Source organism: Arachis hypogaea, chromosome 18, assembly GCF_003086295.3.
Source record: "Arachis hypogaea cultivar Tifrunner chromosome 18, arahy.Tifrunner.gnm2.J5K5, whole genome shotgun sequence".
NCBI classification, from domain to species: domain Eukaryota; kingdom Viridiplantae; phylum Streptophyta; class Magnoliopsida; order Fabales; family Fabaceae; genus Arachis; species Arachis hypogaea.
This window is the reverse complement of record NC_092053.1, coordinates 133,452,913-133,477,859: the sequence shown is the minus strand read 5'-3', so window position 1 is coordinate 133,477,859 and position 24,947 is coordinate 133,452,913. Positions and strand designations below refer to the sequence as shown.

The window sequence follows — 24,947 nt, the reverse complement described above, 5'->3', positions numbered from 1 at the left end:
TTTTTGGTCTCACTTATAAAATTAAAAGTGAGAAATCACACTTTATTCTTTTAAGTGTTAAAAAAAATGGAGAGGATCTATTTTCTTAATAACCATTATTTCTCTGTCTCTAACCAACCCAAGTAACAACACAAGCCTGAAGAAACTGTAACTGCTGAGAAAGAAAGTGAAAAGAAAGAGAAAGAAAAAGTTTCTGAACTCCCGAAAACAGACAAAGATGATATGGGGGGAGAAGAAGTGAAAGAAACCGTAGTAGTTGAAGTTAAAAAAAAAAAGGTGGTGACTGTTTCATCTATTGATGATGATGGTGCCAAAACCGTTTAGACTATTGAAAAAACCGTTGTTGCTGTCGCCTCTGTTTCAACAATAGAAAATCCACATTCACCGGCATAGAAAGTTTCCCGACGATGAGACGCCACTGCTATGTGTGTTTCTTATGTTTGACCGTAGGGAGAGAAGCGAACCACCATGAAGCACAAACTGACAACAGATGACACAGGAGCTTATGGATATAGAAGACCTGGCGGCGAAACGACGACCACACAATATTGGCGACCGCGGCTCTATGAGAGTGGGAAGGTTGAGGTGCTGTTTTGGCTCGTTTCAGAGTGAAAAAGCAAGAGAGTACATCAAGAAAGGAGATTAGGTTATGGAGTTAGATTTTTCAAGTGAGATTTAGTTAATTAATTAATAATTGAGTAGTGCTAGGGAACTAATAGCTTAAGTGTATAATGTGTACGCTAATTTTGGATACTAGGGATAATAAACATCTCATGTTATAAAAAGCTAATTTTGGATTCACCAAGGTTCGAACTCTTGACTTTCCGAATCTGGAACTCTTATACCATGTCCTGAAACCACTCATCCCAAAAACATAATCTGACAAGACAATGTAACACTAATAATGATATCTCTAATACTTTCTAAACCTTCATTGTACACATTGTACGCTTAGGTCATTGGCTCTCTATACTTTCTCTTAATAATTTTATGTGGATATATATATTGTGGCCAGCTTAGTAGTATTTTCATTGGATATGTGTTTCAACCAATTCGAGAGCAAGTTTGTTAAATTTTAAAATTATTCAAAGACTATTTTATTAATAACAAAAATTAAGTACTATTTATAATCGTCAGAATCTTCGGAGTTCTATATTAATATTTACTTCTAAAAGATAGGTCGCATTCACGTACATGCGGTGCATTTTATATTTCGTAATTTTTGCCGAAAACATCAATTAAGAAAAAACAACACAAAGGAAACAAATCCTAAAACACAATGTAATTAAGCATTTTACTAACTATTACACAGTTGCCGTTTTCCAAAGGGATATCCATGTCATGATCAAACTCTGGAGAGAAGCAATCTTGGGATTGGGATTTTCCTTCTTAGCCTCGTCAGTGAAACAGTAAACAGGAGCTTGCCAATTTGGATCATCAAGAACTGCACCAACCTCAAATGTCATCACATGTGCAGTGTACCCCGGTGGACCTGTAGTAGTGTCACCAACCATACTTAGCATCATATTTAACATTCACTTCCAAATCAGTGGTTCCTAGCAAATGACACTACTTTCATAATTTCACATCACTGCAATTTGTTATTGCAGGGTTTTAAGCATTTTGACAAGCGGAGTGATCAATTCACTCACCCACTTAAGTAAACATCAAAAATTTATATATTGTCTTATGTATGCAATATTTTTTTTTTGTTAGTCTATCGTCTAAAGTTTTACCCAACTAATCTGCTGACTCTATTAAAATCGCACACCTAATTATGGTGGGTAAATCTCCTAACAAAAATAAGTCTGCTTAAACGAATTCAATTCATTTACTATTTGGACCAATTCCGTTGATTATATATATAGTAATTTATTAATTAACAATAATCTTTAAATTCGTAATAAATTAGTTTTTAATTTATTGAATTAAAAGATACTATAGAAAAAAAAGTTTACATCGTTACTAATAAAAGTCTAAGCTATTGTACTGAAAATCTAGCAAAAAAAAAAAAAAATACTAGGGAGTTTGTTAGATACACCCTTTGAAATCATAGTTTAACATTTTAGATTATACCCATGAAATCAATATCTGAGAATTATTAAAATCCAAAGCAAACATGAATTGTGGTAATAGCAATGTACCTTCAAAGAAGACCCACTTAACAGGCCTTTTAGTTGCAACATGCTCATAATAGCGAATGAAATGAACCTTCTCCCAAACATTGCAAAGAAAGTTATCAACCATCCTCTGACCCAAATAAGTAGCACCATGAAGCCAATTTGGCCTCAGAATCCCAACAGGAAAATGCTTCACATCACACTCCCTCTGATAAGGATCAAGAGTGTAGTAGAAGGAGGTGCCATTGTCCCACTCAACATCGTACAACACATGATTCGTGAGTTGTTCTTCGATGATGTTCAAGTTTCTGCCATTTATGAAGTCGTACCATAGCTCCACCTTCTGGAGGACACCGGTTCTGTTGTACCATATGAGGGAGTGGAATTGGAGTGGCCACTCTGATGGGGTTGGTGGTGGTGGCTTTGATGCCATTGATAAAGAAGGGGGGAGTAGAAGTAGAAGGAGGAGGAGGAAGAACAAAGAAGACATGGGTGCCCCCATTGATGCTTACAAAACAAAACTAGATAAGAACTATAAAAGATGAGGTTCAAGATTCACACCATAATGCTTTAACAAATATTCTGCGTTTTTTTTTTTTTTGAAATTTAGCTACAGTCGACTTCACGTGAAGTTGATAGTTAAAAGCCGTTAGATAGTTTGACTGATTTGACTAAATTTTCATCTAACGGCTTTCAATTATTTTTTTTTGTGACTGAACGGCTTTCAACTATTAACTTCACGTAAAGTCCACTGCACTTGAGTTTCCATTTTTTTTAATTTCTAACTGAAGATGGAAAGATTGTCATTTGAACTTTAGCATGTTGATATTTTGCGTTTTTTATGAATTATATGTAAGTCTTTCTTTATATAAAAATTTTAATTCTTCTAGGTAACTAACATTTTTTTGTTGATTAAATTTTTTATACAAAATAAGTCTAAATAGATTAATTTTAATGAAAAAAATGGTGAAACAACAATTATTTAAAAACAAAGATAGTAGAAAAAAATTATTTAAATAAATTTTCAATATCTATAAAATATTTGTTTTATTGTTTTGGTCTATGTAATTTTTTTTTTCGATCCGGTAAAATTAAAAAAAAAATGTTTTAGTCTGTGTGGTTAATTGATGTGGCACATTTTATCACATAATTGTTTTAACTTGCTATATTATCATTGGTGGATATTAGAATAAAGATTCTACAATTGTCTTCATATGAAAATATTTTTTTTTGTTATTAGATGATGAATTATAAAATTTAGTTTTAACATGTTATAAAAATATTATCTTTATTTAAAGTGTTATTAAATAAACAAATCACACTTTTAATACAAATATCTTCATGAGAATAAGAGCCATTATCATTTAACCTATGACGTCAACTTTAATCGGTATAAGCTAAAGCAGACTAATATAGCAAGTTGGGTTGGTCTAGTGGTTAGCTCATTAGTCCGCTTAAGCAAGTGTTGGAGGTTCGAATCCTGCTTTGTGCATGCAGCAACCCATTAGCTAGCGACAAACCTTTAAATGGAGCTCAGTACCGCGACGGATTAGTCCTTGACCTGCCAGGATAGGGAATACTGTGAGAAACCACAAAAAATAGAAACCTTTTAAATTTTATAAGAATAAAACCAAAAGAAAAATTTTACAAAGACTAAAACAAATAAAAATATTTTATAAAGGCAAAAACTTATTTAAGTTAAAAAAAGGTTTAATCAGGAATAAAGTAGCAATAGACTTTATTAATAATTAGCAAACTTTAAAGCTTAAATTCAACCGAATAACTTGTAACAGTTCTAGCCTCAGAGCAAAGACTCTGCCGGGTCATATTCATGCTTTCTACACCAATATCCCCTGTCAAAGAAACCAATTGTTACTCTTATCTTTGTAAACATCACCTACCAATAGAGAGACATATCCCAAAAATACAGAGACATTATTATTATTATTCTTATTATATACACCAATTTCATAATTCCATATGATCATGTGCAGAATAAGCCATCCTCCTCATCAACCTCCCAAAAGAGGAGCTGCTTCTACTTTTTCTTTTTCTTATACTTATTCTTGTTTGCTTCTCATTCTCATCAGTGAAACAATACAGAGGAGCTTGCCAATTTGGATCATCAAGAACTGCTCCAACCTCAAATGTCATCACATGAGCAGTGTATCCTGCAATCACACACCAAATTAGTCTCACTTCACAAACAAATTCTAGTAACTTGCCGAATCTAACACTTCTAATAACAACAAGCGCGCATAAAGATTCCGACCTAATACGCCGAAAAAACAAGCTAGCTAGCTAACTAGACAACATTTAAAACATCACAACTGCAGAATACTTTTTGTTAGGAATTCACAATGATCATACTTAAGTTGATACTTATATTATAACAACCTACGTGCATTTTATATATTCAAATCTCAGCACAATTGTCATCAGAGAAGATCAAACTCCTTGAAAAACTGGACATTTGAACTCAATTGCAACCAGTAAAGGGTGTTGAAACTTGAAAGTGAGCACTTTAGTCAATAAAATACTGAAAATAATCTCATGTTCAATGTTTCTCTCATCAGATTCGGGTAGTGTCAGTTATCGTTCCATAACAGAATAATCTTTTATAATCATTGAACTCGGACATAGAGAAATACCAGATTCTCATCAGAATTTATTGTTTTTGACACCACTTTTAGCTATTAATCAAATTCCTTTAATTTAGAAATCCAACAACATACTTTAGCCAACACTTTTAAACATTGATGGCTAATTGATAACCAAAATAATAAATTCTCATAGCTCTCTAGTATTCCTCTAAAATTAATGTAACAATTAAATGGAAAAAAATTGGTAAATTTGGTAGACACCAATTAGATGAACAAAAATGGTAAGTTTACATAAAAAATCTGCCACTAAACTAACTATTATGTATTTGTATATATAAATACATCAACAATATTATGCATACACCAAAATTAGTCATCAAAATCAGTCACTAGTATAAAATACATATTGGAATACAAAAATATATTAAAAATAAATTAAACTACATATATATTTATACACAAATACATTGGTTGTTATTTTTAGTAACTAATTTTGATATATAAATAGCATTTTTGATTTGCAATGTGAGAAGTTAGTTAGAGTAGTTAAAAATAATGCTACACATCCAAATGTTTTTCTTAACTAAGTCCAACCAAGTTTATCCAACATAACAAAAATCAGTCATGACTAGCATTATTTTAAGTCTTATTATTTAAATTGGTTGGACTTAATTCATAAAAAAAAATACTTAGGACTTGAATGTGCATCATTACTCTCGTGAGAAAATACTAACTAACTTTCCCTCCAAATCTAACAAACTGAAGAAGCAGTGGAGAGGTACCTGAGTAGAAGATCCACTTAACAGGTCTCTTAGAAGCAACATCCTCATAGTAAACAATGAAATCAGCTTTCTCCCAAACATTGCAAACAAAATTATCAACCGTCTCCTGGCCCAAGTAGTTAGCACCGTCCAGCCAATTGGGCCTCAGGATCCCAACCTCCAGTTGGAACACGTCGCATTTCGCCTCAGCTGGATGGACAGTGAACTGAAACGACGTGCCGTTGTTCCACTCGGCGTCGTACAGGATGACGTCATCAAGCTGTTCTTGAATGATGTTCAAGTTGCGCCCATTGATCCAGTCGTACCATAGGTCAATCTTTTGCAGTGCTCCGCTTCTGTTCATGAACAGCACCGAGTGGAATTGGTGCGGCCAATCTGCTGGAATTGGAACTGGAGATTCTTTAGGGTTTCGTGATGATGAAATTGGAAGTGGAAGCAGATTGAGGAGAAGGAGAAGGAGGAGGAGGTGGTGGAGAAATGGCGGTGCTGAATTGGGTTTATTAGTGGCCATGGCTGCTTCGAGTGGAGTCAAACACCAAGGATAAGGAAAAAGTGTGAGCTTTCAACTCTCAACAACTCTGTTTTATTTACTTTATTTATTTATCAAAGTAATATTATGTGGATAATTTTTTATATATTTATATTTTTAATTATAAGAATAATTACTAAAATTTTATATTTTTTATATATAATCACCATTCTCTTATTTATTTGCCTTCTTTTGTTTTTATTTTTTAGCTTTTGCGAATACAAAAATAACTTTTTTATTTTTGATATTGGATTAATAATGGTATTTTTTTAATTGTGGACTATTGCAGTCTTTTTTTGAAATGTAGGATAATTTAATTTAAAGAGTAAAAATTGGACTGTCTAATTTTTGAGAAATACAAAAATCAAACTGTCTGATTTTTTTAATTTTTGTACTCGAACCCTCCAATTTGTGTTTAAAAAATTAAAAAAATTGAAGTACATAAATCGGACCCTCTAATTTGTGTTTAAAAAAATTTAAAAATTTTGATATACACAAATTGAAGGGTTTAATTTGTGCACTTTAACTTTTTTTTTTTAATACAAATCGGAGCCCACCGATTTGTATACCTCTCATAATTTTAAAAAATACAAAAATTATAATATTAAAATATATCACTCATCCCACTTTCATATCTAAATTTTTTAGCCAAATATTATATGTCTCTGAATTATGTGAATATTTTTTTTCTTACAGTGAATGTATATAATCCAAAATAAATTTATATATTAAAAAGATACAAATGGAAATACTAAAAATAAAATAATTTTTTAATTTAGTTTTTGAAATTTGACACTTACATTAAATTAGTATTTAAAATTCTTTTAGTCACTTTACTATCCAATATTTGTTAGTCAATAATATTATTTATACACAATTAATATTTAATAAAAAGAGAGTTATTGTTAATTAATTATGTCTTTAAATTATGATTGATGATAAATAATATATCTACATAAAAAATAGAACAATGTTACCTGAATAATAAAATTTATTATTTTTTATTAATAGTTGACTAGATCTAGATTTTAAACACTAAATTTGATAAATTCTTACAGTATAGAGTATGAAACATGGTAGTTTAATTTTCCATTCAACTCCTAAAAAGAATTCTAATCGAAAGCACAAGAAAATTAGTCTTCAAAGAACCAAATTAAAGGCAATATATTGCAACAGTAATATACCTTAAAACATGTAAAATAACATACAATAAAAGCAACACTTTCAAATTGTTGGTGATGAACCTAAGGCTAAGCTTATAATAATGATGAATGACATTATCAAACATGGTCACTCTTACATACATGAATTAATTCTTTACCATTACATCTCAAAATGTCTCTATAGTGTATGTGTTTTCCCCTATGCACTTTGCAAATATTAACTATCAAGTTAAAAGTTAATCTCCCTTCTTTCTGCAAAGAACTTGCCAGTGATGGCAATCTCAGGAAGAAGGGAGAGCCAGACACCAGTATCAGCACCTTGTTCGACGGTGACGCTTCCGGCGTAGCCGGTGAGGGCGGTTTTGACCCAACCAGGACAATAGCAATTGATGTAAATCTTTTGGCCCTCTGGCCTCTCAGAAAGCTTCTTTGCCATAAGCCTTGTGTATGCATTCACTGCAAGCTTTGAAACTGAATAGTCAGTGAATGTTTGAGGCCACCCTCCTTGGGCCCAAGTCCCTTCTTCCACTTGTTGTAGGAATTTGGTTAGGGTTTCATCAATCAGTTCCTCTGTTAGGGTTTCCACATTACTTAGTTTCTCCCTCAATTCTTCATTCTCTATTCTCTGTATCATACTCCATCAACTTATAATAATTAGGTCCATGAATCATTATTGCATATGGTTAAATAGTTTAGCATGTTTGATGGAATAGTTTAACATAATATGTTTTAATATCTTAATTATCTTCTTCGTAAAATAAAAAAGTTAGTTTTAACTTATAATAATAAGGTCTATAAATCATAACTAAGTATTGTTAAACGGTACAGATTTGACTGAACTATATAACATAGTACGTTTTAATATCTTAATTATCTTTTTCATAAAACAAGAAAGTTAGTTTTAACTTATGATAATTAGGTCTTTGAAAGGAGATGACTACTAATATCTTAGTACGAAGATCATAACTGAAAATCATTAAACAGTGAGTGAATACCTCACTCGATATCTGACAATTATCTCGAAAGGACAACGAGACCCCTAAGAAAAAAAAAACATTCAATCCAGTCCCTGATCTTTTTTTTTTGGAACTGATTAGTTCCTATGCCAAAAAAAATAACATTGACTTTTTTTTGGCACAGGAGCCTCGTTGTCCTTTTGAAGTAATTGTTAGGGGCCGGATTATGTTTTTTTTTTTATCAACGACCTTGTTGTCTTTTGAGATAATTGTCAGGGGCTATTTTGAATTTTTCTCTTAAAGAGGGTTTAACATAATACGTATTAACATCTTAATTATTTTTTTCGTAAAACAAGAAAATTAGTTTTAACTTACATTTCGTTTGCCATTTAGACGACCTAAGCGAGAGCTGACATTTACAATCCGGCCACCAGCAGAGGATGCTTTCATGAGAGGAATCATAGCTTCAATCATACTCTTTGTTCCATAATAATTTGTATCTATAACCTTCTTAGCATTTTCAACTGAGTTATCAGACCCATGATTGAAATTTACTCCAGCGTTGTTTACCTGCAAATAATTAATCACACACATACCACAAAAACCTTCTTGTTAATTAATTAAATTAATTTGTCATCTACTCTATGTATTCTAAATGTCAAAACACATTAGAAAATTTAAAAGATTTGCATATTTCAAAGTTTAAAGGGTATATAATTTCTCTTGGCTAAAATGCACACTTATACAAATTTAACGATTGTTTTTGCCTTTTTTTTAAGAACAAGTAGAAATTAAAATACACATAGAGCAAAGTTTAGTAACCTTTAACTTAATTATAGCTATAGAAAGTCAAATTAAAGTTACTTCATTTGCACATAATAGAAAAGAGTAATTAAAATTAGGTGAAAACTCAGGTAAAGTCGACTTCACGTGAAGTTGATACCTAAGAGCCGTTGGATGAAAACTTAGTCAAATCAGTCAAATCATCTAACGGCTCTCAGGTATCAACTTCACGTGAAATCAACTTCACCTGAGTTTCCACCTTAAAATTAATAAAATTTACATAATGGATCCCAAAGTAGTAATTAATTATTCAAATGTAAATACTAATGTCCAATATTATTATAATAATAATTGAGAAAGTTATTTTGTGTTAGAAACTGACCAGAATATCTAAACCACCATATTTTTCCTTCAACCATTCAGCAAATTCATTGATAGATGAAGAATCTAAGACATCAAGCTGGTGACAATCCACATGATCAAGACCACCTTCTTGCAAGACCTTCATTGATTCAATACCAACACTTGCATCTCTTGATGTCAACACAACAGTTACTCCATGATCAAGAAGTTGTCTTGAAATCTCAAACCCAATTCCTCTATTCCCACCAGTTACCACAGCAATGGTTTCCTTTGACCACCACCTACAACATAATAATTGTAAGAGAAACTTTTGGGGCCGTAATTTTTAGTATTTTTTACCATCATTTAACTAGCACAACTATTAAATTGTTTTTAACAAATAAATTTTATTAATTTTGTGTATAAATTCTGAAAAATGTGAAGGCAAATTGTATTAATTCATATGTGCAAAATTCTAGTAAATATAGATACAAATTATATACTTCTTATGTGTAAAATCTCTATAAATAAAATAAAAAAAATCTAGGGAGCCTACTACAGCATAAGCCAACTCAAGTCAACCATTTGTATTTCTGGTTTTGAAATTCGAAAAATTCAAATAGTAGGAGGTTGTTTTTTTCTTTTTCATAACAGATATGCTGTTTTTCAACTAGTTGGCTACACTCTTAGTTGGTTTTCTAGCGAAAATCGAACTAAATATAAGTGCAAATTATTGCTATAAAATATTGACTAAAAATAATGATATTTATTGATCACGTAGTATTGCCCTTATCATAATATCCAAAATGCACAAAATCAAATTAATTTATCAATAGTAAAATTCAAATAATATTAATAGATACACTTAATCCTTCATTTTTTTTAATGACTTTTTAAGTAATGAATTGAAATTTTTTTTGAGCAATGTTAGGGGGCAGTAATTTTTGTGATTGGTAGCCACAAATATCCATCCATGATGATTTAATGGTGTGAGATTGGTGTGAGATTTTATCCAATGACTCACATTTATCTGCTAGTTACATGATGGCCAAAATTTAATAAAATTGCTGGCCCATAGACTTTTTCATTTTTTTTGTTGATATAACAATACACCATTTTTATACTAACAGTGCATAAAAATAAAATTATTAAAAAAAATTACAAATATGTTTGAAGAAATGCATATAGATATAAAAATGAAAGTAAAGAAAGCTAGATCAAAACTAAAAGTAATTATTCTCAAACCTTTGGTGTTCAGAATAAGGAATGGTCCTCAACAATGATATCTCATGCAATCTCTTCTCTTTTCGTTCCTTAGATTTTTCTTTGTGCCCCATTATCTCAATCCCTTGTAGATTTAGCAACAATTAATTAATGAAGCTAAATTGAAAGGTAGAATTGGATGTTGTTGTTTTGGATATTGGGAAATTGAACTTTGAAGAGATGAAACTTGTGTCACATACATAACCCGCAAGAAATGGAATAACTCGGTGTTAAAGCATGCCACGTTGTTGGTACAAGCACCTATGTTGCCCTTTTGGTCAATGCATAGAACTAAACTTTAGGTAATAAACCAATTTTTGTTCCTCATCCTTAATTAGTGTCCTTTCTTTAATTCTTATCAATAATTTTTGTCAAGTTAACTTTTAAATAACTACAACTAGCCATCGCAATTATAATTGTTATTATTACTCAGAAGAATGTGAGAATGGAGTACTTTTAAAAGATTTTTTTTTTTATTTTAAACAGAAGACAAATGTAGAATGAAATAAAAACTTTAGCTTTTAAAACTAGAAACAAAATTAGGATTTAACCGAAATGTTATTAACAAAATTTTATATGTACTTCTAAGAAAACAAAAAAATTCTTGTAGATGATATCATGGATATTAAAAAATAGAAAAAAAAAAAGAGTATATACTTAATAGGTCTCTAAAAAATTTGTCGTCCAAACTTTTTATCTCTAAAAAATTTTTTGTCAAACATTTTCATCTCTATCTTAGTCAAATTTATTATTTTTATTTGGACAAAGAATTTCTTAAAAATATAATGAAAGAATCTATATATTTTATTTTTGTAAAGTTCAGATACTAGAATGTAATGAAATTTTTGGAGATGATGCAAAATTTCTTAGCAATCTATTTCATTATATATTCTAGAAGAACCAAACAAAAAGGTGGTCGTGCCGGAGTGGTTATCGGGCATGACTAGAAATCATGTGGGCTTTGCCCGCGCAGGTTCGAATCCTGCCGACCACGATTTTTTGGTTCCTTCTTATTTTCTGCAAAATCATTCAATTCATTACTTTTCTTCAATTTGATTGTTCCTAATTAAGTTTCTTTTCAGTTTTCACACATACAACACCTCACAAGCACTTTAACGGTTCCTTTCTCTTGTTGCTAATTAATAATTAATTAATCAGATTCAAATATTCAACATACATGGTATATTTTATTTTGAATTGGCATATTTGGCAACTAAATTTTATTATAATATTCCACCTTCAAGTCACTAATAATTTAGTTTACAGACAAGACAACGAAAATAGTGCCTTTAATAGAATTGGTGTATTTCTTTCTTCCTTTTTTTCCCTTTGATACGAGGATCTTAATACAATAAGAAATTGGAGCAACAAGATGGAAACAAATACAAAAATAATAATAAAAAAAATCTCCATCATTAATAATGAGTGTAAACGGAGACGGATAATTCGAACTCAAATAAATTTAATCCGAAGCATTATAAGACTTTAATTGGTCCGGATATCGAATCTGAAAAAATTCGACCTAACTTTAATTTCACTTATTCCATGCCACTAAACAAATAATTATAATGTGTAACTCATCTAATTTTTTTTATTTCTCACTATTATTGATTTTTTTCTTTTTTTTTTCTATTTTTTTCTTTTTTTACAAATTTAATTGATTGTGCATTTGCCGATCTAATTCCGAATTTAATATGTTCAGTTCAAATATAATTATAAAAAATACAACAATTCAACTCAACTTGAATCGATCAAAATAAATTGGTTCTCATTTTTATCCAAACTCAACCTAACTCCATTCTTATTAGAGCTTAGTAGTGTATCATGATGCTGATGACATTATAGCAAAAATAAAATCTTCTCTCATTAAGTGGAGTCAGCTATAATCATCTCTGATATTATTATGAACAATTTCTAAATTATATACTACAAATCACAATTTATCTGTTTCTATTTCTGTAAATAGTCTCATCCAAATAATCCATGTAACCAAAAAAAAAAAAAAAACCCAACTAATCATTTCTGTTACTATTGCATTCTTTCTTCATTAACGCCCCTTCCCAACCAAAGAATTAAAAGGTTATATTTTATAAAGATTATCCCCGTGAAATAATGTCATTTCAATTAAATGCAATTTGACTTATTTTATAGCAATAGTCACAGTTGTCTTATATTAAGTTTAGCCACTTATATCCATTTAATTCTAATAATAATAAATAATAGTAAAAATTAATATTATATATATATATACATAATCGCCACCTAAATGTTGCTCAAGTTGAATGTCCTAAAACCAGGGTCTTTTGCTGCTTGTTTAGTGCTACTGCCCACAAAATTGTGATGTTCTTAATTCACGTTCCAAATAGGGGAAGCTAAGATTATTATATTTATAGCTTCTAGCCTTCTAAATCCAACAAATCGAATGCTTCTTCCAACCTTACTCTAATAATTAATTGCCTTTCGTCAAAGAGGTAGGTATAGACATGCACTAAGTTTAAAACAATTATTATTATTATTATTTTTTTATCAAAGATAGGAGATTTGAACCCGCAACCTCTTAATTGAGTATGGAGAGACTATGTCATTTAAGTTATAACTCATTGGCAAAAATACAGTAAGTTTAAAATAATTATTATGGATAAATACAGTGTGCAATTTAATTATGTTGGTTTTGCATCTATTATTAATTTTTAGTATGGAACTATGTAATTGGACAGGTCGATTACTTTATAAAAAAAATATTTAATATTAAATCAGAGGATCTATTTTGTTTGTTGTAATTCTTTTTATTCTGAAATCCACAAATTAAATGATCTAATTTTTACACTTTAAATCAAATAATATTACATTTAAAATTAATATCCTTATATCCTATGATCATGAGAAATATTATTCTCACCCTAATATAAAAAATAATTTGCATAAAACAAATCCACACAATGCTCAAGGTTTATATATATACAAAAAAAATCTATTATTAAATTGATTATTATATTTTTATTATAATTATATATTATTTAATTTTTTAAATATATATTTTATATTTTAATACGTATTTTATATGAATTATTAGAAAGAGTAAGAAAAAAAAATAAAAAAAAGATTGTGTATTTTCAAATTGTATGAAATAATGATACAATATAAAAAAATATTTATAAATATTAAAAAAATAAAATAATAAAAACGTAATATCATATAATAAATATTTAAATATATTAAATAATACTAATTGATCTTAATTATATTCTAACATAAATAATTAATTTCATATTTTTTTCTTACACATACACAACATAATATATATATATATATATATATATATATATATATATATATATATATATATATATATATTTCCTTAGAATTGAGACAACAAATATACCCTACATGGGCTAAGCAAAACAGGTAATTTTTATAGTAAAAAATGGACTTGTATTCCCACAATAAATCAATAATTTAAGTTTGATTGTCATTGTCATGATCCCTGTAATAGATAATCTTATAGTAGGTCACAGTGTGTATGTAAAGTTTGAAGGCTAGCGTTGTGACATAGATTTTAGAAAGAATTTTAAGTGTTCTTAGAACATCGATGATCCAATATTCCAATATAATTTTAGCGGTTAATTTTAATTATAAAAAATATATATATTAATTAAAATTATTGAAATTTCGATATTTTAAAATATCTAAAAGTTTATGTAAACTTTATATGATAATTGTGCCAACTGTGCTGCTCAACTTATCTAAACTTTTATTATATTAAAAAAAAGTACATTAATTAGGTAGGACTTGATTGTCTAAAAAAAGGATTTTTTTTTTAATTAATTTGATTTATATTTAAAGCTTATATTAAATGAATTCTTATCAATTTTGATAAAAGTTCAAATACACATAGCTGTCAAACCTCATGAAATTTCAACAAATAAAATAATTTCTTATTTTTTAAATCTTAACATTTGATGTATAAATCGAATCAGTTTCTGTTTTTTTTTTTTTTATTATTTCCCTTTCCATTCCAAACTAAAGCTACCACTAATAATAAGCAAATATAGATGACACACAATATACTTTATGCCTATTATTTTAATTTCTTATCACCAATCCATTGATGAAATTAATTTTAACGCTTATAAAATCAGATACCTTTGTTTAAAGAATTAATCTCTACGTATAAGTGTTTTGCGCTAACAAATTTTACAAGTCTAAAGAGAACGAAACTCATAAACGTGCTGCTTATGTTACAGACCTCTTTAACAAACTTTTAAATCAATCCAAATCAATTAATGTGTGAATGTATAACTTCCATTTTTCAAAAGATTTTGTTTCCTTTTTCGAGTTTCTTGCCAAATTTATTCGATCTCCTTAGTGCGTTCTCTCTTTGCCTTCGATCTTTTTCTGTTTTTTTTCGATTTTCATGGTTTCTGAAATCAAGCTTTGAAATTGTTTTGAAGATAATGGAACTTCAAAAATACACCCAAACGATTACAAAAATACACCCAAAGGATTATAGAAATACATCCAAAGGATTACAGAAATACACTCAAACGGTTACAGAAATAAACCAAACGATTATAGAAATACACCCAAAGGATTACAGAAATACATCCAAAGGATTTAAGAAATACACCCAAAGGATTTAAGAAATACACCCAATATCAGAGGGGAGACAGTATATTTCTTCTTGAAATCTTTTAATGTTTTGCTGGTTAAGATGAAGCACATGACAGAGACAATCTAGAAAAAAAATCTAGAAAAATAGTAAAACAGTACCTTGAATAATGTTTCTTCGTTTTTTCTGGTGATTTTTTATGGAGATTTGTATCTTTTCTTCTTGATTTTTTATACTCTTCGCAGAATTGTAGTTTGTTTCGAATGTCGCTTGAATCTTGACTGTTTGCATTTTGATTGAGGAAGAAAAGGAAGAGTGCAGTATAATGAACATGTTGTAAGGCGCGTGCGTTGGACGTTCAATTTAAAAGAGTGGTGCGCGTGTTTTTTTCTTGGACTTGGACCAACTTGTATAGCTTGTAAGTCAAAAATTCTTGTATGTGTAGCAGGCCTCTTATTTAAAACATTCAAAATATGTTAATAAATTTTCATCAAAACGTTTTTCTTATTTTTTCCAAAATGTAATTCATTGTTGAAAATATTAGATGATTTCTAACTTTCAGCTCATTTATATTAAATTATTGAAAAACATTTAAGAGTAAAAACATATCTACATTATTCATGAGTATAATTAAAAAATCTTAATTCTTTATCAGTTTTTTATCATTATCTTAATTTGTAATCTTGATATATACTAATGTGTGATTTTTTTTTTTTTATCAAAATCTATTGAGTTCTTATCAGGTCAAATAAACGGATAAAAATTGTAACCTAAGTTTAGTATCTTGGAAACCAAAATATGAAATTCTATTTATATTTGATTATTTATTCTCATCCAATTCTAGAAGTTCAAACAAAATAGAATAATATTAATTTTTTAATTAAACAAATAATTTTAATTTATTTATTTTATTATTTTAAACAATAATAAGATTACTGTATATAAGTCAACCTATAAAATAGTCAATATAATTATACTTATATATCGCATAAAATAGATAAATAAATAAAGTTTCCCACACTCGTCACTCATATATCATGAACTTCATAAGTCAATTAATAAAAAATAGATTATAAAAAAACAATAAATCAATCCTTGATTTTTTGATTTGTAAACATTTAAGTTCTTAAAGATTTAAAAATACATTTAAGTCTCTGACCTTTTTAAAATCTGGACATATCGATCTCTGAATCTAATTTGTCCAATTTTAAAAATTCTCTCATGTATGCATCTGTATCAACCAAGTTAGTACAACAAGAGTCATCTATGATTTTTTTATTGAGTCGGACGGATCCAAGTGAACATGAGAGATCAATATGTCTAGGTTTTTGAAAAATCAAGGACTTAAATGTATTTTCAAATCCTCAAAAACTTAAATGTTTGTGGATCAAAAGGTCAAAAGATCTATTTATCATTTTCTATATATATAAAAAGAGAGTGGATCTGAAGTGGGAGTGAGACTTAAAGAAAGACACATACAAATTATTGGTTTAATTTCCAGTATTATTATTCTGAAGAGAAAAAAAAAAGCCACACTTATTAGGAATAGCCTAATAGATTATAAACATTAAATTCGGTAATTACTTTAATTTTACCCTCAAACTGTCAAACATACATACATATGTATCCCTCTCTCTCTTTAATTTTCCTTCCATATCTCATCATTTCCTATGCTATGTTTTCTAATAAGATCCTGCTAGGGAGACAATGGATTATTTATACAATGTGTATAATAGATTATTAAGTTACAAAATGAACATCTCCATACTATCTAGAATAATCATCCGAGTACTAGCGATAATAAACATCTTCCCAAAAGTTTAAACTGATTTTGGGGTTTACCAAGGATTGAACTCTTGACCTTTTGAATCTAGTGCTCTAATACCATGTCATGATACCACTCATCCCAAAATCTTCAGCTGATGAAAAAAAATAACACTAATGATTATATCTCTAATACTCCCTAAACCTTCATTATACACATTGTATAAATATTCCATTAGCTTCTCATACTTTCCCTTTCTAATATACTATATATTATATTCTTTCATGTTTGAAATATGGATGAAAAGGAAATTTAGTGAGTTAATTATTACTATTTATTTCTTTTTTTGTAATCTTTTGCATCTAAAGATTATTAATAACTATATATATGTTGTTATAATATGATGATGATGGAATTGTTTGGTGCTTTCTATGCAGCTAGCTCGGTAGAACCAAACCTCAATAATAATAATGGATGCGGTGGATTATTGTATACGACGCCGTTTAAAGCAAAAGTTGCAACATCAACTGAACCAACTAGCAGGAGAAACAGCACAAGAAGCCATTGACTATGATCCAATAATTCCTATGGTATGTATCCACCCTAATCTCCAATTATGTAATTATATTTTTTATTCGGAAATACTAAGGAGAATTTTTTTTTATTTAGTATTTATTAATTAATTTTTTGTGCATGTTATTATTAATTAATTAATGATGTTTTTGTAGATGAAAGTTGAGGCACAAGAAGAGGGGTTCATGATAAAGGTGGTGAGTGAAAGGAATTGCAAGGGTTTGCTTGAGTTCATATTGGAAGCCTTTGAAGATCTGGGTCTTGATGTGCTCCATGCTAGGGTTTCTTCTGTTGACACCTTTTCTCTTGAAACATTTGGAGTTAAAGTAAATCATATACTTCTATCTCTATAATACTTTTTCCCCCCACATCTCTAATTTTCATTACAAATTAAACTAATAAATTATAAGGTGTAATTTTGGAAAAATAGATCCTGTCCAGTTTTTTTAATAGTTGAGAAAATGTAGTGTGATTTCTCATTATTAACTTTATAAGTAGGGTTAAAATTAAATATAAGAGAGAGCAATAAAGGATGAGAGATCACAATTGACACCATCCAATTTTTTTTTCACTAGAGAGGATCCACTCCCTAATTTTGGTATTCACATCTTTTTTTAATTGTTTTAATTAATGAGTTGATTTTATTCTTTTGTCACTTTTTTTAACGTGCCAGCAAAATGCTAAAAAAAGTGTGACGATCATACGTCACGAATTAGTTGATATGTTTTTTTTTTTTTAACAGTATCTTCTATTCGACAGATTAAAAAATTAATCATTAGATCAATCCAAGTTGATTAGTTAATAGGTTGATAGTAAATTTATCTAATAATAAAGGAGAGTAAATTTTGATTAATCAATTACTCATTATCATTCTTGTACTTATATTATCTTTTTTTTTTTTTTTATATTAATCAACTTCATACATTGATTTGATTCATTCTTTTCTACTATAATAGGGTCAATTTTGTTGATCTATTATATATACCTTTGGTTAAAAAAAATGAGTCAACTTAGTATAGGAGGAGTATTATAATTACATGTAAATAAATGTAATACAACTCATTATTAGGGAAAGAAATCATTGCCTCACATTATTCATTTATTTATTATTTTCTGGGTACGTAAATCTAGATTTTCATTACAAACTAAACTGTTTTACCTTTGTACTTATTGTTTTAATTTGTCATGGGTGATTATGATTAAATATTTAATTTGTGTGTGCCTTAATTAGGAGAACAATGAAGACACACGGTACATGGATGCACAATCAGTGGAACAAGCAGTGTCTCAAGCTATTCAGAAATGGAAGAAAGTGAATTAAAGATTGTGTTATTACATTAATTAATTATACTATTTAATTTCATCTTTGGTTTGTTTCCTGAAAGAGAAAATCACCATATATATATATATATATATATATATATAATGCAAATATATATGCTAGCTTCTAGTAATTCATATTCATTATATATAGATTAAATTATTGTGTTAGTCTTTATAATTTTATTAAATGTATCATTGAATTTCTATATATTTTAAAAGTTTTTAATTGGAATGTTATAATCGCATCTTTATCATTTTTAAAATGTTTAACTTAACGGAATATGCTGAAACTGTTAAGTAATTTTAGTAAATTTTTAAAATTTATGTTATTTATGTATTTGATATGCCATATAATGATCTACACCATTTAAATTTTTTAGTATTGATTGGTTTTGTCATGACATCTATTAGGTTATTTTTAATATGAATCTTCTACATATCAACATTTCTTTTCTCTACTATTTCTCGAAGAAAGTGATATTGTACTCCAATGTATTTTGTTCTTGAATGAAAGGTAGAATTTCTTGCAATGTGCAAGGCACTCTTACTGTCACAATACACAAGAATCTTCTGTTGTTTGTGCCCGAATTCCTCCATCAATCTTTGGATCTAAATAGCTTCCTTGCATGCTTGTGTAGCTGTCATATACTCAGCTTCTGTAGTAGATAAAGCTACAACAGTCTGTAATTTAGATAGTCAACTCACAACTCCTCTTACAAGTGTAAACACATAGCCTGTAGTAGATTTTCGTTTATCAAGATCACCTGTAAAGTCTGAATCGACATATCCATTGACAATGAATTCCGATCCTCTAAAACATAATATAACATCCGAGGTCCCTTTGATATATCTCAAGATCCTCTTAACAACATTCTAATACTCTTTACCCAGATCTGCCATAAATTGACTTACCGCCGTAACTGTTTAAGTAATATCTGGCCTTGTACAGATTATGGCATACATAAAACTTCCCACCGCTGATGCATACGGTACTCGAGACATTTTCATCCTCTCTGCTTCACTATTAGGGCACATACTTGAGAATAATTTAAAATTCATAAGTGGGGTTGAAATTGGCTTACATTCTTGCATATTGAAGTGTCGCAAGATCTTCTTCAAATAATTCTTTTGCGATAGCCAAATCTTCCTATCCCTTTTGTCTCGGTGAATTTGCATCCCTAAAATCTTGTTTGATGGTCCCAAGTCTTTCATATCAAACTTCCTAACCAAATGTGCCTTCAATTCTTGGATTTAATTTTTGTTGGGACCTACCACCAACATGTCATCCACATACAATAGCAGAATGATGAAATCACTATCACCAGACCTCTTGTAATAGGTACAATGATCTGAACTAAGTCTATTGTATCCAAGGCTAATAATGAAAGAATCACATTTCTTGTTCCAACACCTTGGGGCCTGCTTTAGACCGTACAGAGATTTAGCTAACCTGCAAACTAAGTTTTCTTTTCCTTGTACTTTAAAACCTTCTGGTTGGAGCATATATATTTCTTCTTCAAGTTCTCCATGAAGAAAAGCAGTCTTTACATCTAATTGCTCTATATGTAAATCAAATACAACACACATAGCCAAAACTACTCTAATAGTAGTTAGTCTCACCACTGAAAAAAATATTTCATTGAAGTCAAAACCTTCTTTCTGAGCATATCCCTTGAGGCCTTGACAACCAATCTTGCACGATATCGTTCCACCTGATCATTAATATCTCGTTTTATCTTGTAAACCCATTTGTTACCAATGGCTTTCTGACCTGCTGGAAGTTCAACAAGTTTTCAAGTATGGTTCCTATTTAATGCTTTAATTTCTTCTTGCATTGTTGTCATCCACATAAAAGCATATGGATTGTGCATAACCTCCATAAAAGTTGTTGGCTCTCCATCTTCTGTCAAAAGACAATATGCATCATGGTTTGTCAAAACATAATTTGAGTGCCATGATGGTGTTCTTCTTTGTCAAGTGGATCGACGAACTTCTATGTTATTAGCATCTGCTTCTTATTCTTCGTGCTGTGGTTCTACTTCAAAAAGATCACTTTCTCTGCATTTTTCATCTATTTAAACAGTGGTTATCTCTTTAACTCCGTCAGTATAACCCAAGAATATACATTTTCTAGACTTTGGGTTTAGCTTTGTTCTTTTTTGAGAATTGTACATTACGTACATAGGACAACCAAATATATATATGTAAAGAAGAATAATTAGGTGGCTTACCTTGCTACATCTCCATTGGTGTCTTCAACCCAATTGCAGTTGATGGTGACCAATTTATCACATCACAGGAGATTTTAACAGCTTATGCCCAAAAAGACTTGGCTAAACCTGCAGTTTGCAACATGGCTCGTGCTCTTTTTAGGGGAGTCCTATTCATTCGCTCTGCTATATCATTTTGCTGAGGCGTATATGTAACTATGAATTGCCGTTGAATACCTGCTTGCTTGCAAAATGTTAGAAAATCACCATCGACATATTCTCCTCCATTATTTGTCCTTAAACGCTTGATCTTTTTTGGATTCAAGTTCTAACTTTGCTTTGAACTCTTTAAACATCGCAAACACATCTGACTTTTTCTTGATCGGGTACAGCCATAGCCTCCTAGAGTAATCATCAATAAATGATACAAGATATTTGCTCCTCCTAGGGACATCTCCGGTAATTTCCACACATCAGAATGAATCAACTCCAATATGTGTTTGCTCCGAGCAGTTGATCTACCAAACTTCAATCTATGTTGCTTGCTTGTAACGCAGTGTTTACAAAACGGTAAGTTTACCGATTTGAGCCCGGAAATGAGATTACATTCTACAAGAATCTTCAAACCTCGTTCTGACATGTGGCTCAGTTTGCAATGCCATATCATCATCATTTTTTCTTGACTTGATGAAGCAACTGATGCCTCTGCTTCTCGCAAAGTATCTCCCACAATTATGTATAGATTTGTTGTAATCTTTTCTGCTTTTATTTCCACAAGAGCTCCTTTAACAACTTTCAAGATTCCACCTTCAATATGGGTCTTGCAACCAAGTTCATGCAATTGTCCAATTGACAACAAATTCTTCTTCAAGTCTTTCACGTGTCTTACCCCTTGAAGTGAACGAATAGAACTATCAAACATTTTATTTTGACAGTACTCATTCCAACAATTTCTAAGGTATGATCGTTTTCCATAAACACCGATCCTTCCAAGACAGGTTCATATGTACAAAATCAATCACGATGAGGAGTCACGTGCCAGGTTGCTCCTAAATTAACAATCCAAATATCAGTGAGTTGTTTGCTACCTTTAGAACCAATTGTTTCTTCGCCATACATGATTATTTCTCCATCATCAGAGGTGCTCGCAACACATTGTTGAGAACTTGATCCTTCTGGAAATTTCTCTATACTCTTCTTATTCCAACAATCTTTTTTGAAGTGCCCTCTCTTACCACAATTGTAGCATTTGACATGCTTCTTACTTTGTGACTTTTGTCTACTTTGACTTCCACTGGAATCAAGCTCCATTGATCTCCCTCTTGTCATCAACAAAGCATCTGCTTGTTTTGAGTTCTCTAATCTATCTTCCTTATTCTTGCGCCTAGATTCTTCTTCGAGAATCGCAGCAGCCATGTCATCAAAAGAAAGATAATCAGTCAAAACATTATTAGTTAAGTTAATGATAAGCTGATCATATGAATCTGGTAGACTTTGAAGTAAGAGCTCTGTACGTTCATTTTCTGCTATGGTATATTCCAACTATGAGAGTTGGGAAAATAACGTATTTAGATTGTTGATGTGATTTGCTGATGTGGACTCACTCATTCGAAGAGTATAAAGTCTTCTCTTCAAGAATATCTTGTTGTGAAGTGACTTGACTTCATATAATTTGGTGAGAGCATCCCAAATTTTATTTGTTGTCTTTTTCTCTACTACACTTGATAAAACTGAGTCAGCTAGTGCCAAGTGTAAGTTTGCAATAGCATTGTTGTCCATCTCCTTCTGTTTTTCATCTGTAATTCCAGTGGGTCTACCTTCAAATGCTGTCACACAATTGCCTTTTCTCATAATGGCTTTTATCTTCAATTTCCATACGGAAAAATTACTCCCGCTGAATTTTAGAATTTCATACTTTGCTGTAATTTTTTTACGGTAACTCGCAGCAGAAAAAGAAAATATTAATCAGCAACATTTGGCTCTGATACCACAATTAGGTACCAGACAAATGACACAGCAAAATATAGAGATGAAAAATTAGATATTTGTATAAAATATGGAAATAACTGAATAATTTTCTTTGAGAATTACAACTTCTCTCTATCACAAAGAGATTATCATAACACTCTCTCTTGACAAAAGAATAATATACCTTTCTCTATATATAGGAGAAAACCTCTTAAAGAAATAAAACTCTCTATGTAACTCAATGTTACTATTGTTCTTGTTAGATGACTTGATTGAAATGAATTAAAGAAAAACTCAATTTATAGGTGAGTCTCTTCAATATGAACCATTGGTCAATTAGAGGTATATAATTCTTCTCTTTTTCAACCATTAAAATTCTAAGGTTATAAATTAGGATTGTTTATTATCTTTCATTTTATTTAGTTATTATTTATTTATTTATTTTCTAAAATTAGCTTTACTAATTTTCACAAAAACACAATAGTTAGTGTTGCGAGATAAATAAAAATATTTTTGTAACGTTTACGGTTAAAAAATATCTAATAGTTACGAATTTAAAATTAATATAAGGACTCAATTAAAATTTTTGAAATATAAAAATATAATTAATTATAAATTTAAAAAATATAAAGACAGAATAATTTAATTTTATATATACGATGAGGTGACAAAATTAAATATGCATGAGACCTTGTATAAAGAGGAAAAAAACATGAATTAATACATTGATAATCAAATTGAGGGGTGAATGTTTTTGTATATATATATATATATATATTGAAAACTATTTTTTTTTGGTGGTCATAATTATATATGCAAACTCTGTGTGAGAGATCTGGAATATAGCTATTAGGTAGAGCCATCATCACCTTGAACAAAATCAAATTAAATGACCTAATCAGCATCTTGACCTAAAAATTTTGAACAAGATGAAATAACCTAATCAGAATCTTGACTTAAAAATAAGAAAAAAAAACGTGAACATTATTGGAATCTTTTATTCATAAATTAATTGGTGTCGTTGAAAATTGGGAGACAAAAGCTTGGCCCCGGGTCTGTGTAACATGATGAGCATGGAAAATAATTCCTTGCCTTTATTAATAATTTAATATGTTTTGTTATGTGTACTACTCTAAACTTTTCATTTTTTTTAATCTAAGAAAAGAAGTGTTATATAAACTATACAAGGAATGTATGCATCAAGAAAGACTATTTTGAAATGTATTAATTTTTTTTTTTATTGAAATAAGAATATGTTTAGTTTGCGTTTTTATTTTTAATATTTTTTATTTTTAGAATTTTATACAAATGTAAAAATAAAGTAAAAATAGAAAATTAATTTTTTTTTATTTTCATTTTTTTCTTTACAAAAATTCTAAAAAACAAAAAGTGAAAATATAAAACAAACCAACCTATATACTTTCTGTTGTTCATTGTAAAAGTATCAAAAGAATATCTTAACTTTAAAATTTCATCTATACCTATATTTTTCTCTTAAAATACTCTCAATTCATAAGGTTAAGAATTAATTTATTATTAATTTAAATTTTATTTAAAAATATATCAATTATTTTATACATAATTAAAATTTAAACCTCTAACATATATTTAGAGAATTTAATTTTGATGCACCATCAATGTAAAATAATTTTATACATGTATCTAATTAAGTAACGCTACATTATCAAAAATAATTATTTTTTACATTAATTTTGTAAATAATCATTCAAAAGAATAAATGTAATTCACTATCAATACATCAAAATTAAACTCATATTTAAATAGACAAATGAGCCAATTAATTTTTGTAGTTTTGTAAGAATATTAATCAAGCTAAGAAGAGGGGGAAGGTGCCAATTTTGATATTGGTTGGCATCAAATGGCAGCCAATGGCAATTATTCAGAAAGTCCACGGTAGCAACAAATGTCACATAACTCAAATCAAATTGTCATAATTA

The 24,947-nt window shown here is 29.5% G+C and overlaps 4 protein-coding genes and 1 non-coding gene across 7 annotated transcripts; 2 read left to right on the top strand and 3 right to left on the bottom strand.

Annotated features, from left to right (window-relative positions):
* Nucleotides 1–1,123: 1,123 nt before the first annotated feature.
* On the bottom strand, nucleotides 1,124–3,681 carry LOC112771256 (uncharacterized protein At4g14100). Its single transcript, XM_025815938.3, has 2 exons — nucleotides 2,145–3,681; nucleotides 1,124–1,492 (listed from the first exon to the last, which is right to left on the bottom strand). Exons 1-2 carry the CDS (start codon nucleotides 2,620–2,622, stop codon nucleotides 1,305–1,307), a joined length of 666 nt encoding a protein of 221 aa, XP_025671723.1. The 5' UTR covers nucleotides 2,623–3,681; the 3' UTR covers nucleotides 1,124–1,304.
* Nucleotides 3,390–6,115, bottom strand: LOC112771255 (uncharacterized protein At4g14100). Of its 3 annotated transcripts, none has more exons than XR_003186946.3 (3): nucleotides 5,506–6,115; nucleotides 3,897–4,291; nucleotides 3,390–3,681 (listed from the first exon to the last, which is right to left on the bottom strand). XR_003186946.3 is itself a non-coding variant. In XM_025815937.3 (2 exons), exons 1-2 carry the CDS (start codon nucleotides 6,014–6,016, stop codon nucleotides 4,089–4,091), a joined length of 714 nt encoding a protein of 237 aa, XP_025671722.1. In that variant the 5' UTR covers nucleotides 6,017–6,115; the 3' UTR covers nucleotides 3,390–4,088. The 3 variants fall into 3 exon arrangements, 1 of the variants encoding a protein (XP_025671722.1); XR_011876112.1 differs by having other exon boundaries at nucleotides 3,905–4,291; XM_025815937.3 differs by having other exon boundaries at nucleotides 3,390–4,291.
* A 1,064-nt stretch (nucleotides 6,116–7,179) lies between these two features.
* LOC112771254 ((+)-neomenthol dehydrogenase-like) lies at nucleotides 7,180–10,756 on the bottom strand. Its single transcript, XM_025815936.3, has 4 exons — nucleotides 10,524–10,756; nucleotides 9,319–9,580; nucleotides 8,529–8,723; nucleotides 7,180–7,822 (listed from the first exon to the last, which is right to left on the bottom strand). The coding sequence occupies exons 1-4, from the start codon at nucleotides 10,613–10,615 to the stop codon at nucleotides 7,427–7,429; spliced, it is 945 nt and encodes a 314-aa protein (XP_025671721.1). The 5' UTR covers nucleotides 10,616–10,756; the 3' UTR covers nucleotides 7,180–7,426.
* Nucleotides 10,757–11,453: 697 nt separating this feature from the next.
* TRNAS-AGA (transfer RNA serine (anticodon AGA)) lies at nucleotides 11,454–11,535 on the top strand. The gene has a single exon. It is a non-coding gene; the product is annotated as a tRNA-Ser (tRNA).
* Nucleotides 11,536–17,316: 5,781 nt separating this feature from the next.
* Nucleotides 17,317–18,885, top strand: LOC112771253 (uncharacterized). The gene is made up of 3 exons (XM_025815935.3): nucleotides 17,317–17,505; nucleotides 17,644–17,814; nucleotides 18,720–18,885. The coding sequence occupies exons 1-3, from the start codon at nucleotides 17,386–17,388 to the stop codon at nucleotides 18,807–18,809; spliced, it is 381 nt and encodes a 126-aa protein (XP_025671720.1). The 5' UTR covers nucleotides 17,317–17,385; the 3' UTR covers nucleotides 18,810–18,885.
* Nucleotides 18,886–24,947: the final 6,062 nt, after the last annotated feature.